We start from the raw sequence: 20776 nt of genomic DNA on the forward strand, positions 1-20776 counted from the left end.
TCCTAGACCAAAGCTATTGGCTACTAGCCTGAACGTAGTCCCGTCGTAACGAAATAACATCACCACGTTCCGAACGATCGGATTTTCCGACAACTTTGTCTGACCGTGTGTATGCAACACCAGTTTCGGACAAAATCTGATGGATTTTGTTGTCGGAATGTCCGACCCGTGTGTACAGGTAAGCCTAAATTAAGGCTTACCTGTAGGTCCAAGAAATACCTCCTAAACCTTACCAATCATTAGATGTGGTGGCTGCATTAGTTTTCTTTTTTAACCCTTCTTTTCTTCTGTTTGCACCTGGTGATCTGGCCCATAACACACCTCTTGTATTAGAGCGTCCCCACAAGGGATGGAGGAGCAACAGAGACACCTTTGGACAGCAGCATGGGGAGTGTTGCATGTACTAGCAGATTTACATACTCTAACACAGTTTTTCTCAAGGCGCCCCAACAGGTCATGTTTTCAGGCTTTCCATTATTTTGCACAAGTGATTTAAAGCGGGAGTCCACCGGGACATTCCGCGTTTATTTTTTTTATTTTTTTAAAAGCCAGCAGCTACAAATACTGCAGCTGCTGACTTTTAAAATAGTGACACTTACCTGTCCAGCGCGCCCGCGATGTCGGCACCCGAAGCCGATCTCTCGATCGTCTCTCGGGTGCTGCCGCCGCCATCTTGGGTATGGGAATCAGGAAATGGAGCCTTTCGGCTTCATTTCCCGGTTCCCTACTGCGCATTGCGCGAGTCGCGCTGCGCAATAAGGATGGTCCCCGCTGCCTCTGGGATCTGTGTGTTTCCCAGCAGGCAGCGGGGCACTTGCGGAAAGGGGCGTAATCTACACCCCTTTCCGCAGAGAGCTATCCCGGAAGTGGGTGCAGATACCTGTACTGTACAGGTACCTGCACCCCCCTCCCCCCTGAAAGGTGCCAATTGTGGCGCCGGAGGAGGGGAGGGTTCCGATGAGCGGAGGTCCACTTTAGGGTGGACCTCCGCTTTAATCAGTTTCACTTTCTTAGTAATTACCACAGCCGTTTCATCTGAGGGAAATCCTGAAAACATGACCTGTTGGGCGCCTTGAGAAACACCGCTCTACCAAAATTGAAGGCAAACTCTAGCTCATATTTAAATGGCAACTACCGCAACTTTTATTTTTGGAACAAAGGCTGTACATAAATAAATAAAAGCTGATCATTATAAGGACCCACGTCAGTGATAAATAAGGACGAGCTCCGGCGTGTTCGCACAGCCCACGTGCAGGGCCCGCCAGGAAGTCTGCGCTGCGCTAATCACAGGCAGTGAGACACTGGCCCGATGCACGGCTGCAGAGATCAGGAAATGTCTCACTGCCTGTGATTAGCGCAGCGCAGACTTCCTGGCGGGCTCTGTACGTGGGCTGTGCGAACACGCCGGAGCTCATCCTTAGTGATAAATAGTTTGCCTCAACCCCCTAACTGCTACATCTGCAAGACAGCTTGTTCTGTTGAAAAACAACCGACCTAAAAAGAAATGGAATGCGGCCATCACGTCTACGAATTGGTAAGATGCAATATAATGAATACTTGCTTTTAGGTTTAACCACTTGCCGCCCGCCCTATAGCAAATAGACGGCGGCAAAGTGGTTTCATAATCCTGACCGGACGTCATATGACGTGATCAGGATTATGAGCCGCTGCGCGCCCCCGGGGGCGCGCATCGCGGCGATCGTTGTTGCGGGGTGTCAGTCTGACACCCGGCAACTATGATCTCGGTAAAGAGTCTCCGACGGAGACTCTTTACCACGTGATCAGCTGTGTCCAATCACGGCTGATCACATTGTAAATAGGAAAAGCCGGTGATCAGCTTTTCCTCATTCGCGTCTGTCAGACGCGGGTAGAGGAGAGCCGATCGGCTGCTCCTCTGACAGGGGGGGTCTGTGCTGATCGATTATAAGCACAGCCCCCCCGAGGATGCCCACACTGGACCACCAGGGCCGCCACCAGACCACCAGGGATGCCAAGGACAAGGTATGCCACCCTAGACCACCAGGGATTCCAGTCAGTGCCACAATGGATGCCAATCAGTGCCCACAATGGGCATCACTGATTGGCATGCATTATTGATTGGCACTGATTGGCATCCATCAGTACAATATATTATAATACAATGCCGCCTTTCAGTTCCCATCTGTGCCGCCTATCAGTGCCTACCCATGCCCACCTGTGCCGCCTACCCATGCCCACCTGTGCGCCTACCCATGCCTACCTGTGCCGCCTAACCCATGCCCACCTGTGCCACCTATCAGTGCCCATCCGTGTCGCCCATCAGTGCCACCCATCAGTGCCACCTATCAGTGCCACATATCGGTGTCCATCAATGCCACCTCATCAGTGCCACTTCATTGGTGCCACCTCATCGGTGCCCATCAGTGCCGCCTTATCATTGCTCATCAGTGTAACCCCATCAGTGCCCATCAGTGAAGGAGAAAACTTACTTATTTGCAAAGTTTTGAAACTGAAACAAAAAAAAAACATTTTTTTTTTCAAAATTTTCAGTATTTTTTTATTTGTTTAGCAAAAAATAAAAACCGCAGAGGTGATCAAATACCACCAAAAGAAAGCTCTATTTGTGGGAAAAAAAATTATAAAAATGTCATTTGGGTACAGTGTAGCATGACCGCGCAATTGTCATTCAAAGTGCGACATCGCTGAAAGCTCAAAATTGGTCTGGGCAGGAAGGGGGTTTAAGTGCCTGGTATTGAAGTGGTTAATACTGTCCAGGCTGGGTTCACACTATCTTCGCATACGGCTCACAGCAGGGGATTGCTGCGTCCTCGTTCACCATTTCAGGTCCGATTTCAACAGAAATTTTTGGATGGATTCAGACCTGAAACGGACCAAAAGACGCACAGGTCCCGATGCAAATTCGCACCAGAGTGGCAGCGGAGATATGTGAACCGGTGTTCTGCCATATAGTGTCCTGCCATCGGATACTGTCCGCCCCGTACTGCGCATGCGCAGCGCTTGTGCAGTACGGAGCAGAAGAAGCTTCGGGAAATCTCAGAAGATGAACGGCGCCTGCGCCGCGAGGGGAGGTGGTAGCCCCACCATCCAAGCGGACATAGGGCTGCCGATATTGGAGGGCCGCTCGCCACTCTTCGGGCTCGGTCTCGCTGCGCTCGGCTCTTTTTATTCCAACTCTATGTCCACTTGGATGGTGGGGATAGAACCTGGACTCACGGCGCAGGCGCCATTCATCTTCAGGTATTTTCGGAATCTGCGTGTGCTGTGTACTGCGCATGCGCAGTACACAGCGGACACTATCCGATGGGGGACACTATATGATAGGACACCGGCTCTGGAGAGAGTCTGTCAAAATCTCCTGCTATTAGGAGTTGGATGTGGAGAAACCGCATCCAATTCACAATATTGTGAACCCGGCCTAAAGAAAGAACAAAACCTAAAACGTGTTAATATGTTACATTCAAGCTCAAAGTTTAAGTTTATCATCTGTAAAATATTACACAGCAAACTGGCTGCTTGGGGTATCCTAACCCAACCGCACCTGCCAGCAATTCACAGTCATGGCCGGTGCTACCACTAGGCAAACTAGGCAGCCGCCTAGGGTGCACTGCTGCCTAGGGGGTGCCCGGCTGCTGATTTTCCTCCACCTCTGCAGCCTGCAACTAACTCAGTCACTGGAAGCTGCTCCGTCCGACCGGTGGTGTAATTAGAAGCGCATCACAGCACTGGAGCCCCAGGGCTAGAGGAAGCAGAGCCAATCCTTCCTGTATAGCGCTGCCTCCTGTCACATGGGCAGGGCAAAGGCGGTGGAGTCAGGGGTGGAGCCAAAGAGGGCAGCAAAATTAGGTTTCGCCTAGGGTGTCGAAAATCTTTGCACCAGCTAGGGTTGCCGCCTATCCAGGATTCACCCGGACAGTTCGGGTTTGGAATCATGTGTCCAGGTTTCAGACTGCCTGAAACCCGGACACTTTATTTAGACTGGACTATGGCTTACCAGCAGGGTTGCTGGCTTAGAGTGTGTGTTACACCCTTTCTCACTGCCCAAAGCCAGCACTGACAACCCCCCCCCCTCCCCCCCCCAACACACACACAGGCGGGAGAGGAGAGAGGGCTCGATTTACACCTCTGAGCTCACCATCCATCCCTGTCTGTGACTGAAGTCTCCCCCTTCTCTCTCCTGCCTCTGAATAAGTACACTAAGGCAAATCAGGGCTCTCAGAGCACCCCTTACATCAGAGTTCCCCTTTACACCAGAGTAGGGCTGCAACAATAAATCGATATTATCGATAATGAAAATCGTTGTCAACCATTTTCATTATCGATTAGTTGGTCCGCACCTCCCGCCTGTCTGTTCGTTGAAAAAAAACGAAATAAATCCTCTCCTCCTATGTCATCCTTCCTGTGTCCTCGGCGCCGCTCTCTGTGACCAGGCACGCACTCGCCGCTGCACGTCTGCGGCGCGCCTCTCCTCCTCGCTGATGTCACATGATCATTCACACAGATCTCAGCCCCGCCCGCTGCTGCCTCGAGGGAACAGAGAGGGGAGGCCGAGAATCTGTGAGGAGGACACTGAGCCGAGCTGCACACAGAGTGTGAAAAAAGGTAGCGGCTATCGGCTAAACGTTGTACCCAGTAAAAGCACACACAGCATTCAGTGCCCCATCATCATTTGCTTTCCTGGGAGGGAGAGGGGGGAAATAGAGCCACATTGGTGTTTCTGCAGGGGGGAGGGGAATAATAGTGCCCCATTGGTGTTTCTGGGGGGGGGGATAGTGCCCCATCATTGGTGTCCCTCGGAGGAATAGCGCCCCATCATTGGTGTCCCTGGGAGGAATAGCGCCCCATCATTGGTGTCCCTGGGAGGAATAGCGCCCCATCATTGGTGTCCCTGGGAGGAATAGCGCCCCATCATTGGTGTCCCTGAGAGGAATAGCGCCCCATCATTGGTGTCCCTGGGAGGAATAGCGCCCCATCATTGGTGTCCCTCGGAGGAATAGCGCCCCATCATTGGTGTCCCTCGGAGGAATAGCGCCCCATCATTGGTGTCCCTCTGAGTAATAGCGCCCCATCATTGGTGTCCCTCTGAGTAATAGCGCCCCATCATTGGTGTCCCTGGGAGGAATAGCGCCCCATCATTGGTGTCCCTGGGAGGAATAGCGCCCCATCATTGGTGTCCCTGGGAGGAATAGCGCCCCATCATTGGTGTCCCTGGGAGGAATAGCGCCCCATCATTGGTGTCCCTGGGAGGAATAGCGCCCCATCATTGGAGTCCCTCGGAGGAATAGCGCCCCATCATTGGAGTCCCTCGGAGGAATAGCGCCCCATCATTGGAGTCCCTCGGAGGAATAGCGCCCCATCATTGGTGTCCCTGGGAGGAATAGCGCCCCATCATTGGTGTCCCTGGGAGGAATAGCGCCCCATCATTGGTGTCCCTGGGAGGAATAGCGCCCCATCATTGGTGTCCCTGGGAGGAATAGCGCCCCATCATTGGTGTCCCTGGGAGGAATAGCGCCCCATCATTGGTGTCCCTGGGAGGAATAGCGCCCCATCATTGGTGTCCCTGGGAGGAATAGCGCCCCATCATTGGTGTCCCTGGGAGGAATAGCGCCCCATCATTGGTGTCCCTGGGAGGAATAGCGCCCCATCATTGGTGTCCCTGGGAGGAATAGCGCCCCATCATTGGTGTCCCTGGGAGGAATAGCGCCCCATCATTGGTGTCCCTGGGAGGAATAGCGCCCCATCATTGGTGTCCCTGGGAGGAATAGCGCCCCATCATTGGTGTCCCTGGGAGGAATAGCGCCCCATCATTGGTGTCCCTGGGAGGAATAGCGCCCCATCATTGGTGTCCCTGGGAGGAATAGCGCCCCATCATTGGTGTCCCTGGGAGGAATAGCGCCCCATCATTGGTGTCCCTGGGAGGAATAGTGCCCCATCATTGGTGTCCCTGGGAGGAATAGTGCCCCATCATTGGTGTCCCTGGGAGGAATAGTGCCCCATCATTGGTGTCCCTGGGAGGAATAGCGCCCCATCATTGGTGTCCCTGGGAGGAATAGCGCCCCATCATTGGTGTCCCTGGGAGGAATAGCGCCCCATCATTGGTGTCCCTGGGAGGAATAGTGCCCCATCATTGGTGTCCCTGGGAGGAATAGTGCCCCATCATTGGTGTTGAATAACAGTGCATAGAAATATTGAAGAATCACTTATTTTTATAAAACTGTACAATACATACATAATATTACACCACGTCTCCGCACTTTTTTTTTTTTTTTACTTCTAGTTGCAAAAAAAATTATAGTTCACCTCTTTTCAGAATGTTTTTGTACTGCTGCAAAGTTGTGTAATGTTAATGTTAAACGTTTTTTATTCTGCAGTTTGAGTGTAACGCAAACGAAAAAATTGAACATTACCTTTTTTTTGTGATTTTATCCGATTAATCGATTATGAAAATAATCGTTAGTTGCAGCCCTACACCAGAGGCCACAGTGTTTCCCCTCACATCAGAGTCCTCAGTGTCCCCCCATAAATCAGGGTTCCCAGAGCATCGCTTGTTATAGGCCCCAGAGTTCTCCCTCACATCAGAGTCTGCAGAGTCCCCCCTTACAGTAAAAGGGAACTCTGCGAGTTCAGATGTAAAAGGAGGAACTCTGCGGACTCTGATGTAAAGGGGGACTCTTGTTATTAACTTCATATGATTAGAAATGTTATTTAATAGAAAAATATATGTATAGTTTATACTATTAAAAAAATTGCTGTGCGCCGCTAAAGTGTTTGGGTTTGACTTGAAGAAAAGGTGGTGACCCTAGCACCAGCCCTGTTCACAGTGCAGCTCACAGCACCCTCAGGAGAGAGGCCTGCTATCACTCCTGTGCTCCAGCAGGGTTTTACACATATTCACAAAAACTTCTTTCCTGCAGATGGGGTTCTCAGATGCCTACTGTTACCCTTGTCCTCCAGTATAGTCAGCATATTATTACCTGTTACCTCTTTCCTCCAGCAGGGGTCCCCAGATATTCAGCATGCAGTAATCTCAGTCCTCCAGCAGAGGTCTCCTGAATACCAAAGTTGTGGAGGAACGGAAGTGCTGCAGCTCATGTTGTACACGGAGGGATTTGGCCGGCGGCTTCCGGTCTTCTCATGTCACATGTGTTGTTGGGAAGTTGAGTAGAGCTGCAATGTGAGGAGCTGCACACAGGTGAGATGTCTGCAAACTGCACAGATTGTATTGTGTCTTCCACATATAACATCTATTTCTATTATTATGAGTTTAGATTTCATCTGTTTCTCTTTGGGCCATTTCTTTGAATGGAGCTTTACATGTGTGTGATTCTCATCAGATGCTATTTTTTTTTACTTTTTCTTTAAAGAGTTTTTGTTTCTTTTACGTGTTTTGAACTGTAATATTTCCACCTTGAATATCACTTCCAGTGGGAGGGAATGAGCTGCTGTATGAAGATCCTTCTCATTACATCTAATAGGGAACAGAAGGATCCTGCCTATTACTGCTTACACCAGTCAGCCATGACATTATCCACCATAATAGTATGACCATTCACAGCCCTGAGCCGTCACGGCACGGATTCCAAAATAATATCCACACGAATAATAATTGGCAGGAGCCAAGGTTTGCCAGCAGAACATTGCCCAAATAGGGTGCCCACGTGTCCCCGGATTGCCCGGGATCGTCCCGCAATTCGCATTTGTGTCCCGGGCACCTTCATTCAGGGACAATACATCGTCCCGGAATGAAATGAGGACACATAGCCACCCTAATAGAAGATTGCTAAACTGGTTGCTAGGGCCACCCCACCTGGTGTCTAGCAACCAGTGAAGTCACATTCGCGCAGTCTCGGAGCAAAGCCGAGGGGAGCAAGACCTTTACCCAGTGCTGACCTTAAAAGGTGAGCAAATGGAACTGGGGCTGGGGACAGTACAGTAATAAATGAGGCTGACAAAGTGGAGCCCTGCCCTGGGGGGCAATAAAAAAATTAGGCTGACAATTGGGGGGGGCAATAACAAAATGAGGCTGACAAATGAGGGCAATAAAATTAGGCTGACAAGTGGGGGAAATACAAAATATATATGTAGAGAATGTATACCACCTGTCTAAACTGGTGACCACTGCTTTTTTGTTTTTCCAAAAATTGGCAAAAAAAGTAAAAAATCGGCTGTTATTCGGCTGGCATGAGGGCGTGCGCGCTTGGCGGGGGGGGGGGGGTGTCCCTGAATGGCAGTTTGGAAATGTGGTCACCCTATGCCCAAATCTGGCTTGCCTTCTTCCCATCACTTCCTCAGGTGAAGGACTCACACACCCGACCATCCACATGATGTAATGATTTTGGCTGTGGACACAGGTCAGCACAAGTGCCCTGTCTGGTCCAGGAACCACGAGTCTCTTGCCCATTACAGCTTAAATCTAAAAGGGAAAAGGTGATATAAGGGTTGTGCTCAGAACAGCCTACAGCAGGGGTGCCCAACCAGTGGCCCGGGGGCCACATGTGGCCCACGGAGCTCTCTGATGTGGCCTGCGACCTCCTGCTCTGGGAGATAATAGAATACTGTTATTAAAGGTCAGTTTATTACTAAAATCACAATGTATATAAGGGCATATATTTTCTGCAGTGGTTACTGATCTGCAGGTGCAGAGCAATTTACCTGCGGGTTACCTGCACGGAGCCATAGACTTCTATTATTACCTGCGAGTTGAAGGTAAACCGCAGCGCATCAGTGTGAAAGCAGCCTTGGACCCCTTTCACATGGTCAGTCCGACAGTTCGACCAATTGGACCCTCCATTCATTTCTAAGTAGCGGCAGACATAGTTTCATAGTTAGTAAAGTTAAATAAAGACACCAGTCCATCCAGTTCAACCTGAGTGAGTGTCTACAATTGTCCCTATCCCTGTACATTGCACACTCGCATTGGTCCCTACCCTCAAGGAGCCCACAATCCAAGGTCCCCATTCATATACTAGGGCCAATTTTGGACAGAAGCCAATTAACCTACCTGCATGTCTTTGGAGTGTGGGAGGAAACCGGAGTACCCGGAGGAAACCCACACAGGCACAGGGAGAACATGCAAACTCCAGGCAGGTAGTGTCATGGTTGGGATTTGAACCAGCGACACTTCTTACTGCTAGTTGAGAGTGCTAACCACTGTGCCGCCCGCATAAACTGACTTGTGTTCTACCTCCAATATGATCCACTAAAAAGTATTGTGGGCTGCATCCATGTCCACTCTCAAAATGCAGAGTGGACACAGACATGCTATCCACCCGCTCCGTGCATTGTGGCCCGCGACCGGTTACCAAGTCGCTTAAGTGGCCCTTGCTCTTCAAAAGGTTGGGCACCCCTGACTTACAGTCTAATAGGGAATGGGAGCTATGGGGCTCCTGCTTATTACAGTTTACATCTAATAGGGAACAGGAGCTATACTTGCCTTTTTCGCTACAGCTTACGGTCTATTAGGAAACAGGAGATTTGGGGATCTTGCCCATCGTAGCTTACATCTAATATAATATTTAGTTATAGGGGGGCTTTTTTTATTACAGCTTGCATTTGAAGGGGAAGGGGAGGTATGAGGGCCCTGCTCATTACAGCTTACATCTAATAGGAAACGGGGGCTATGAGTGTCTTCGGTTACAATTTACATCTAATGGGGGAACAGAAGGTATGAGGGTTATGCCTATTACAGCTTATAGTGAAACTTACTAGAGACATAAATGTGGTTTAATAGTTTTATGACTGACAGTTCTGTATTGAACTTCCAGATATTTATTCTGTCACCCATGACGGGACGGAGATGGGGAAGATTGTAGTGAAAAAGGACAAACCATCTTCTGGGGAGCAGGAGAAAAAAAAACTTAAACATACCAAAAAACAGAAAAAGAAGAAATTCTGGAAAAACAATCCAAACGTTACCACCCAGCAGGCTGAGATCAAAAAGATTTCTGCGCTACTTCCACCAAAGAAGCCCGAAGAGTTTTCTTCCAACTGGAAGGCACTACAGGCAGTGAGTATGGCCTATATTTGCTATGGTATTTAAACTTGGCTAAAGTGAAAAATGAAGCCTTGAAATGCATGCAGGTCTTGGCTGTTATGGGTTGTTAGTTTTCATCCAGGACTTGCTGTAATGTCCAATGTCATCCCAATGCCTAAATTGGCTTGTTTCACTAATTTGGTGTTCTGGGAACACTAGTTGCTATGAATTTGCAGGCCAAGTTTTCCCAACTTTGCCCACTGTAGACTTTTTTTTTTTTTTTCCCCCTGTCCCTGAGTGAGAGGGTTATTTTGTTGCATGCAGTTTTTTTTTTTCTCCAGATTATCTTGCAATCTTTGTATATTGACACACACCTGACAAAAACTTAACAATGTTTCTACTTTAAAAAAAAAAAAAGTAATATTAGAACTGTTGCTAGTAGTAGTCAGTCACATTTAAAGTGGTTGTAAACCCTTACAACACACTTTGACCTACAGGTAAGCCTAGATTAAGGTTTACCTGTAGGTCCAAGAAATATCTCCTAAACCTACATGGTTTAGGAGATATTTGCCGAAAGACAGGCACCGCTGTCTACGGCGCATGTGCCGCGGCACCCGTCAACAGTGATATGCCGCGCGTGGCGGCTCCCATGCGTGGCGGCTCCCATGCGTGGCGGCTCCCATGCGTGGCGGCTCCCATGCGTGGCGGCTCCCATGCGTGGCGGCTCCCATGCGCATGCGCATGCGCGGGAGTGATGTCATCGCGGCTTCGCCGAATGACAGCGGCGGAGCAGCGAGACCCACCGAGAAGATGGATGCGCCGGACTACAGGGGACAGCGGTGACTTCGCTGGCTCCTGTGTCAGGTAAGTGACACATAATGGACTACTATGCAATGCATAGTAGTCCATTATGCTTTACCTTTGCAGGGAATGAAAGAGGAAGTAAACTCATCAGGGTTTACTTCCTCTTTAACTGGGCCTGTTTGGTAATACAGAAAAAAATGTGGCTTATCTCAAGACGTTGCTACTTATTTCAAGACGTGAAATTTCAAGTTGAATGTGACTAGCTATACTATGACGTGGATAAATTAGTACCTTCAGACCTACTGACAATTTGGGATGTATACCATGAAACTGGTGATATAATACATAGTTAGATTTATTATTTGTAATCTTTATAATCTGCCTTCATGGCTATGATAAGGTAAGTGAGCTGGGAAGGATTAAAGAGGAAGTAAACCCTGATGGGTTTACTTCCTTTTTGATTCCCTGCAAAAGTAAAGCATAATGGACTACTATGCATCGCATCGCATCACATCGCATAGTAGTCCATTATGTGTCACTTACCTGACACAGGAGCCAGCGAAGTCACCGCTGTCCCCTTGTGTACGGAGCCTCCATCTTCTCGGTGGGTCTCGCTGCTCCGACGCTGTCATTTAATGGAGCTGCGATTACATCACTCTCGCGCATGCACACGGGAGCCGCCACTCGCAGCATATTGCCGTTAACAGCGGCGCGCTCACTGCGCCTGCTCGACGCTGTCTACGGCGCATGCGCCGTAGACAGCAGTGCCTGTCTTTTGGCAAATATCTCCTAAACCGTGTAGGTTTAGGAGATATTTCTTGGACCTACAGGTAAATCCTTAATCTAGGCTTACCTGTAGGTCAAAGTGGTTTGTAAGGGTTTACAACCACTTTAACTGTTGTGTTTAAGGCACCTTGAAATGAAGAAGGGAACTCCCTATTTAAGCTTAAAATCAGCTTTTAGTGGGTGTGTGGCAACTCTGAGCACAGATATCAAGTGCTTACCCCATCTGAACTGGGAAAAAAAAAAATGTTTTCGAGACTTTTGCAGTAATATATATGTGTGATGGCATTATTATTTCAAGGCTACCTGTCAGGATTGAGGCTGCTATTAGGTGCAGGAGGACCCCAATGCTTGTGGTGCCCTCTTCCCTTGAACTAGCATTATTTCTGGAAACCTGGCAGTGGTGGCCCCCATCATGGGGTGGGAGACGCCATTGTGCCAGGTAGCGGCTGTCCTAATAAGTTATCTTTACAAGTTAATGCAGTGTGTTATTCTTATTTCCTTTTTTAGTTACTGACATCCGAGAAGAGCAGCACTATTACTGAATCAACACCAGCAAAGCCCTTTAAAAAGGAGGAAAAATTGACAAAGTTAGGAAGGCAGAAGGCTGACCCACTAATTAAAGAAACCGCCTCCAGTGTCTCCACGGTCAAAGAGGGTCCAACTGACGACAGAAAACCAAAGAGAGCTACAGAGAATGCTGGGATTATAAACAAGGGAAGTGAGAAGAGAAGGAAGTTACAAGCAAAAGGGGACGAAAAACCTTCTAAACTTCACAAGAAGAAAGCGGCCGAAACAAGCACACCGGAGACACCAAAGTATGTTATTTTCTTTACAATGGCTGGGCCAATTCGGTTCTGAACTAAGTTAAAGAGGGATTCCACCAAAAAAAAAAATATATATATATTAAAAGCCAGCAGCTACAAATACTACAGCTGCTGACTTTTAATAAATGGACACTGACCTGTCCCGGGTTCCAGCGATGTTGGCAGCCGAGGCCGATCGATCGCTCGGCTCTCGGCTGCTGCCACCACCATTCTAGGTGAGGGAATCAGGAAGTGAAGCGAATCGGCTTCACTTCCCGGTTCCCTACTGCGCATGCACGAGTCGCGCAGCGCAATAGGAATTGTCCGCGCTGTCTCTGAGACCCGTGTGTGTCCCAGCAGACAGCGCGGCAGGACAGGAAATGACATAGACTCCCACGGGAGTCTATGCCCGGAAGTGGGTGTAAATACCTGTCTTTGACAGGTATCTCCACCCCCCTCCCCCCTGTAAGGTGTCAATTGTGACACCGGAGGGGGGGAGGGTTCCGATCAGCGGAAGTTCCACTTTAGGGTGGAACCCCGCTTTAATTCTCCAAATGTACAGAGATTCTTATATTTTAATGCCACCATCACACTGTACATTTATATGGCACCTGACACATTCCTTGGTTCTATATAAACAATGCTAAACTTCTCTGCACTATTGGAGTTTAAACTGTAATGTCCCAACCACAGTCACACACTATTATTCATTTATTTTGCTCTGTTCTCTGTACAGAGAACACTGAACTAGTCACAACAGTCTCTGCTTCAGGTGAGCTTGCACTTTAATGTTCCAGTCACATGCTATTATCGATTTTACTGTATATAGCTCTGACATATCTTGTAGTGTTGTACAGAGAACACTGAACCAGTCACATCCATCTATGTACCAGAGAAACCTCTGCTCTGTCTCCACCACAGTTGCACACACTAGGTCAGTGACGGCGAACCTTGGCACCCCAGATGTTTTGGAACTACATTTCCCATGATTCTCTTGCACTCTGCAGTGTAGTTGAGCATCATGGGAAATGTTGTTCCAAAACATCTGGGGTGCCAAGGTTCGCCATCACTGGAGTAGGTCTTATTTGGGTTGATGGTAGTTAACCTGCCACACAGCGCGAGACAATACAAAGCCAATGTGCTCATTGTCCTGGGGGGTCCAACTCCGCACCTCTGGTGCTGCAAGAATGTTAACTACTTTACCCACTCTGCTACATTTTGGTTTATAGGCTTGACCTCTGGTTTGATGACGTGGATCCGGAAGACATAGAGGCAGCGCTGGGACCAGAAGCTGGTCATATTGCCCGCAAGATGCAAGGCTTGCCAGAAAAGAAGTCTGATGCAGTAGACATGATTCTGGTGAAAGATCGAGCGTTTGAGGGGTAAGCTACAATAGAAATCTGAACTATAAGCAATAAGTGGGCTGACCTCCTGAAAATGCTAGTTTATCTGGCTTTCACTGGATTCCATGCTTTCTGAACCATTGGCCTAGAACAAACAGTGAAGGTTGAATACACAGTGAGGTGCTTGGCAACAAACATTTTCAGAGTAAGACTTGGTTTCCACTATTGCGACCCCCAAAGTCATGCGCTTTACTGTGCCACTTTGCAATGCGATTTCATGCAACTGGTGAGAACCATGGGAGGACAAGTTGCACTGAAGTTGGAACAAAGTAGGACAAAAACCTTTTTCTGGAGCTGCTGCACCAATTAGAACGGGGACCATTGAAATACATGGATTTTGACTTGTAATGCGACTTCACATGTGTCAAAGTCACAACTTACAGTAGTGGAAACAGAGCCTTAGAGGCCAGCAACGACTACCTTCATGTTTCTCTTTGAAAAGGTCTTCCTAAACTCCAACCCCTTGACAACCTCATGGCTGAAATCCCTCAGTCTTCCCTTTTTTTTTTTTTTTTTTTACACCTAAGGTGTAAGATGGCTTTCAATCTGTGATTGCATTTATTTTCTCACAGGCTTACCAGGACAGTTGCAATGGACTGCGAGATGGTTGGTGTGGGCACAGATGGTGAAGAAAGCATAGTTGCCCGGGTGTCTCTGGTCAATCAGTTTGGCAAGTGCATTTATGATAAGTATGTCAAACCCACTGAACATGTTACGGACTACAGGACAGAGGTCAGCGGCATCCGGCCTGGGAATATTAAGAACGGTAAGAACTTGCAGCATTTATCATTAAGGGTAACGAAGGGTTGGAACTATAGCTCCTTCCCCATTTTTAATTTATTTTTTTGAGGTTATTAGGCAGAAAGCTGTATGGTATAGATCAGGGGTGTCCAAACTTTTTTTTTTTTTTTTTCAAAGGCCAGATTTGATGACGTGCACATGCGTGAGGGCCGACCATTTTTTCCTGACATTCTTTAACCACTTCCTGCCCAAGGTACATCCTTGACTTTGTGCGGGTATATCTGAATGATGCCTGCAGCTACAAGCATCACTCAGATATTGTCTTTTTCACCCGGCGTCGATACCCTACACTATAGGAACAATCATAGCAGCTGTTCCGCCGCTTGATCATTCTTATAGGCAGCGCCCCCCCCCCCCCCCTGCTGCCCTCCGGTGCTTCTACTGACTCACCGCTTCCATCGGTGAGTGGGAGAACGGATCCACCGGCCCCAGATGTTTGCCATAGAGATTTCCAGCGGACCAGATGGTCGCCGGAGTCTCTATGATCGTTTGGAGGCTGAGCACGATGTTTTGATGTCACACGCGGTCTCTGCATTCAAACAAATGGCGCCGCCTCGGCTGGGAAGCCGAGATCGTGGTGTGTTTTTTTTTTTTTTTTTTTTTTTTTTATTATTTCAGGCTTCCCAACCTAGAGTTGAGATCTTATTGACCCCATAACTCACTGTAAAGAGGACCTGTCATGCGACATTCCTATTACAAAGGATGTTTACATTCCTTGTAATAGGAATAAAAGTGATTTAAAAAATATAATATAAATATATATATTATAAATATTTTTTTTTGAAGTGTCCAACTAAAAAAAGACAAGTAAAATTTTAACAAAAAAAATAAAAATTGTAAAGTGCCCTGTCCCCGTGTGCTCGCACACAGAAGCGAAGACATACTTAAGTCCTGCCCACATATGAGAACGGTGTTCAAACCACACGTGAGGTATCACCGTGAACGTTGGAGCGAGAGCAATAATTCTAGCCCTAGACCTCCTCTGTAACTTAAAAAATCTCAAAGCGTCGCCTATGGGGATTTTTAAGTACGGAAGTTTGGCGCCATTCCATGAGCTTGTGCAATTTTGAAGCGTGACATGCTGGGTATCTATTTACTCGACGTAACTTCAGCTTTCACATTATGCAAAAAAAAAAGCAAAAAAAGTGTTTGAAAATTTGCTGCGGAAATACCGTGCGAGATAAAAAGTTGCAACGACCGCCATTGTATTTTCTAGGGTGTTTGCTAAAAAAAACGTATATAATGTTTGGCGGTTCTATGTAATTTTGTAGCAAACAAATTATGAATTTTGTGTTCGTCTGAGCACTATTACACTGCCCAACAAGAATTCTTTTGCCTTTTGTAGCGGTGTGTGATGAAGAGATGAGCTCGGCGTGTTATTTATATAAACTGTATTTATCGGCTTATAACATGCACCTTCACTTTAAAAAGGAAGTTTCAGGAAAAAAATCTTAATTTTTAAATAAAGAACTGTGAAGCAAAATAAGGGTCAATGCCCATCAATGCCCATCTGCAGCCTCACAAGTGCCATGAATGCAGCCAACCCCGTTGCCATGAATTGAGGACGCGGGCCAGACTTTGGACATGCCTGGTATAGATATTCTCAATTTCATTGTAAATATTTTCAGCCCATGTCTAACTCGGTAAAAACCTTGTTGTTTATTTTTTGGGTGTTTTCCTTTCAGAAGTTCATTGAAGCAAAAAACAGTTCAATGTGATTTGTGGCTTTGTATTCCTGTACCCTCATTTTAGTGTTGAAAATATTTTTATTGAAACATATCAAGTAAAAACAATAAACAGTAACCATCATGAGGCAAATGCAGACAGGAACAGTAACAGGAGTACAATTACGGGAGGCCGGCTAATGACAATCGGCCATAGCCGGTCCCTGACGGGAAGCTGGGAGAGTAGAGAAGACGGCCTGCTGACCGATCCACGAGGCCACAGTAGTGAGAAATACTCATGGGTTACTACATGAGGCATTATTTAGACAATAACATAAAAAAGATAGAAAGAAAGAGAGAAGAGAGGAGCAAAGTAAAGAGGAGCAAGGCGGTATAGGGGAAAGCTAAGTAGCAAGAGGAGAGGAGGGAAACGGGGGAGGAAGGGGGGAGGGGAAAGGAATATGGGCGGGGGGGGGGTAGGGTAAGGGAGAGCCCACAGTGTCCTCATGCGTTCAAGATTTGGTTCATTAGAGTGTCGGAGGAAGAGAAGCGAAGCCAGATCGACCATTGAGAAATAAACTTGGCGTAAGTGTCATTGTCCAGTGCCAACATCTCTGTACCCTCATTTTAGACACTTGAGAGGTTGTCCCTTTTTTACCATTTTTTTTTTTTTTTGCCTCAAAATGAGTGGAGCTACTAACTGGTAGATTTGTTTTGTGTTTCAGGTGAAGATTTTAAGGTTGTACAGAAAGAAGTGTCTGAAATCCTTAAGGGGCGTATCTTGGTTGGTCATGCTGTGCATAATGACTTGAAGGTGGGTTGTTTATTGGCGCTCAGTAAGTTTTATCCCTCAATACTGGATTCACTGTTTACATATGTGTTGTGTGTGAACAATTATAACAGACCTTACCAAAAATGACTTTTTTTAACGTAAAAGTTGGTCATATAGGATTTGCATTACTAAAGTTAAACGGACATGTTTTATGATTGTACAGTCTCCTTTAGATCTGCGAACAACTATATGTGGAGGTCTGCCTGATTATATTCAGGCAAATGGGAGGTTCAGGTAGGACCTCACATTGAATAGTTTTTGTTCTCTACCTGCAAGTATATTTGTGGAAATCCACTCCTGTGTCATGCTCATTAGGCTGTATCCGTGGATCCCTTTGTTCTAGTCTACTGTAGTAAAATTTCTGTGTTTCGGCTAGTAGCTTGTAATCCCATTACCTTTTTGTTTCAGATTCTCTTTTTGGATCACCCTAAAAAGGCCACCAGAGACACCCAAAAGTACAAACCCTTCAGAAAAGAAGTGAAGGTATGTCCTCCTATATACTGGGGTGTGTGTGTGTGTGTGTGTGTGTGTGTGTGTGTGTGTGTGTTAGCTTTCTTACTTTTTAGCGTAAATGGGGGGGAATGTTCACCAAGGAGTTGGAAATTTTACTATAAAAACCATTAAAGTGATGTCCCGGTTCTAGCTGTATTCTTATGAATAGTATTGTCCTTCATCATATAAAGCAGCCTTCAAAATATTTAATTTTTTTTTCTCTGCTAGAGTGGACGTCCATCTTTGAAACTTTTATGTGAAAAGATCCTCAATGTCAAAGTACAGACAGGTGAACACTCCTCGGTAAGTCAGGATCCAGGTCTTGCACCCCTTCTGCTGTAATGCTCAAGCTAAGTCTATGGCTTTGACAACATTAAACTAATTAATTTTTTTGCATTTAAAGTGGTTGTAAACCCTTACAAACCACTTTGACCTACAGGTAAGCCTAGATTAAGGCTTACCTGTAGGTCCAAGAAATATCTCCTAAACCTATACGGTTTAGGAGATATTTACCTGAAGACAGCCACCACTGGGTAAGCTGCAGATCGCGGCGATATGCCGCGAGTGGTGGCTCCCGTGCGCATGAGTGACGTCATCGCTGATCCGGCGAATCGCAGCGCCGGAGCAGCGAGACCCACCAAGAAGATGGACGCTCGGAACTACAGGGGACAGCGGTGACTTCGCTGGCTCCTGTGTCAGGTAAGTGACACATAATGGACTGCGATGCGATGCATAGTAGTCCATTATGCTTTACCTTTGCAGGGAAATTTAAAGAGGAAGTAACACCCATCAGGGTTTACTTCCTCTTTAAAGTGTGTTGTGTGTTTTTTTTTTTTTTTTAATACCAAGATACAAAAAGGTTAATAGTCTGGCACACAGCCTAAAAAGAATCAACAGTAGTTGTTGCTCTTAATTCTATTACAATAACTGTTACGAAATTAGGACAGGAGGGCAGCCCATGAGTTTGACAACATTTTATTTTGTTAGATTCATATGGGATTTTTAGACAGGGGATCCCTGGGGCCCGATGTATTCCCAACTATCTAAGAACACTAAAAGCTAAAGTTGGAACTTTGTTATTATAGTTCCTAAATGTAGTTGACAAAACCTTTTCCCGTCATCATCGCAACAGCCACAAAAATAAAAACTCTGCTGCCTTACTAAAAAAAAAAATTACTTCTGTTTTGACTGGGAACTGTAATGAAAGTGTATAAATGATTAACATTAAATACAGTTTTTTTTTAATTTTTGCCTTTAGGTGCAAGATGCGCAGGCCGCCATGAGGTTATACACCATGGAGAAGAAGAACTGGGAATCGGGAATTAAAGCAAAATACAACAAAACTAAAGTGGAACCCCAAAAAAATGGAACAGTCTTCCCTTGAATAGCTCTGGTTGGACAGTTTAAATCCTGTTGACCCGTTTTGGATGAGCTGCCAGACTCGCCATCTTTCTTCCCCTATGTCATTTTGGTGCACCTTTCACAACTGATACATCTGAGGGTGTGTGTCATTCCTGTGAATTTTGTGATGGAAGAAATGTTAAGTGAACTTTAGACTTTTCAAAAAAAAAATTTTAAAAGATCAAAGGAAACGAGGAGAAAAAAACTGCTCCCCCCCCCCTTTCCTAGGTAATGCAGATAATATAGAGAACACAGCCAACTCATAAATTGGGACTTGTGATGTTTTATGAAATGGCCACTTTTGGAGATTATATAATTACAAACTATGGAGAGTCACTATGTGCAGTAACAGCTGCAATCGGGAACCTGAGAGTGAAACCTTCTTTTCTACTGTACATACTGACCACAGGTTATACAGTTCCATATCGTGTCCCTTTTTTTTTCATTTGCTTTGTAAGATGTCACTCAAGTGAATATTGGAATTTATTTTCTTCTCACTGTACAATATAGAAGAACCTCAGATTTACATTATTCACAGTTGTTTTTTTTTTTTTTTAAAGGGACAGTCCACCCAAATTGGAATTATTACTTGTAAGTGTAATCTATTTGACTAAGTCAGCCCCTAGCTTACTATTTTATTTTAACTAAAACTGAAGGCAAAACGTTATTTTTTTTTTTTGAATAGAGTGGAGAGGAATTGGAAAACCTGTTAGCAAGATTTAAATTCTCTTTGTCCTGTTTACCATTATTACTGAGACTAAAAGAAAATCCCAAATTTTAGGTTGTCACCAGAACAAGAATTCAGGGGAAATCTTCCAATGGGAACACTAATTCTGACCTCACTTTGGAGGGATTTTCTCTCATTTTCTGTTCTGGTAATGGGACAGGAAACAACCCCCCCCCCCCCCCCCATAATGAGACACAGGTGATGGTGTGTAAAAAATAAAAACGCCACTGGCGGTTACGCTATACAAATTGAAATAATTGAAGCGTTTTGCCTAATGTAGGAGTGATCTCTCCCTGACATACATTTTTGAGTCTGTTCCTGCCAACATGAGGTTTTTTTTGCTCTTTCTCTAACAGTTTTAATAATATTTAAATAAAATCCAACAGGGATGGTGGGAACCCCTTACAATGTAGGCAGTACAGACATCTCGCCAACAAAATCCAAAAGAGAGAGAAACACTGTCGCTGGTTTAAACTCCAGCATCCTATAAAAACTGAAATACGTTTTGGATGTACTACCCTTTTAATTCTCGGGTGTTCCCAATTTCTAGCAATATATACAACACGTTTTTGTGGTCTTCTGTAAATTATGTTTTTTTTTCCAATTCATATAAATTTTCTTTTGAATATTTCTCTTCCAGTTTTGGGCAGTTTCAATGGTCGGGGGACTCCAGCTTGTCGGATCTTGCTAACATGCCTATTCCACCATCATGTCTTCCGCTTGCAGACATCTGTCATGATCTTTAAAAAAAAAAAAAAATACATTTTATTTTTTAAATCCTGATTTGAAACATAAAATATGTTGCGCGTCCTCAATTGCAACAGTAAGTCAGATCCAATCTCTTCAAAGTTAGGTAAAGTGCCTCTTAGACCAGTGGTCATCAACCCTGTCCTCAGGGCCCACTAACAGGCCAGGTTTTTTTTTTTTATGTATTACCTTGGAGGAGATGCAATGATATCACCTGTGATGTATTAGTTATCTTGCAAACCTGGCCTGTTGATGACCACTGTTACCACTTAGACAGTTGTCACTGCAACAAGTGTAATTGTTAAGGCGGCATCTCAGAAGTTTAGATTTCCTCTCACAGCGGAAA

The 20776-nt window shown here is 46.0% G+C and overlaps 2 protein-coding genes across 6 annotated transcripts in view; one reads left to right on the forward strand and one right to left on the reverse strand.

Moving 5' to 3' along the window:
* Positions 1-7050: 7050 nt before the first annotated feature.
* On the forward strand, positions 7051-19487 carry REXO4 (REX4 homolog, 3'-5' exonuclease). Of its 2 annotated transcripts, XM_077468205.1 has the most exons (10): positions 7120-7189; positions 9543-9661; positions 9762-10003; positions 12068-12375; positions 13593-13745; positions 14339-14532; positions 16957-17045; positions 17472-17546; positions 17784-17858; positions 18814-19487. In XM_077468205.1, the coding sequence occupies exons 3-10, from the start codon at positions 9794-9796 to the stop codon at positions 18937-18939; spliced, it is 1230 nt and encodes a 409-aa protein (XP_077324331.1). In that variant the 5' UTR covers positions 7120-7189; positions 9543-9661; positions 9762-9793; the 3' UTR covers positions 18940-19487. The 2 variants fall into 2 exon arrangements, with proteins under 2 accessions (XP_077324330.1, XP_077324331.1); XM_077468204.1 differs by lacking the exon at positions 9543-9661 and having other exon boundaries at positions 7051-7189.
* STKLD1 (serine/threonine kinase like domain containing 1) overlaps positions 18515-20776 on the reverse strand; it is a 133924-nt gene continuing 131662 nt past the window's right edge. For all 4 annotated transcript variants that reach the window (XM_077468199.1, XM_077468197.1, XM_077468198.1 and 1 more), the window contains one exon: positions 18515-20423. The gene's annotated coding sequence lies outside the window, so the exon portion shown is untranslated. The remainder of the gene's footprint in view (positions 20424-20776) is intronic.

The sequence above is a fragment of the Lithobates pipiens genome, unplaced genomic scaffold, assembly GCF_037356315.1.
Source record: "Lithobates pipiens isolate NorthernLeopardFrog02 unplaced genomic scaffold, aLitPip1_a1.2 Scaffold_11, whole genome shotgun sequence".
NCBI classification, from domain to species: domain Eukaryota; kingdom Metazoa; phylum Chordata; class Amphibia; order Anura; family Ranidae; genus Lithobates; species Lithobates pipiens.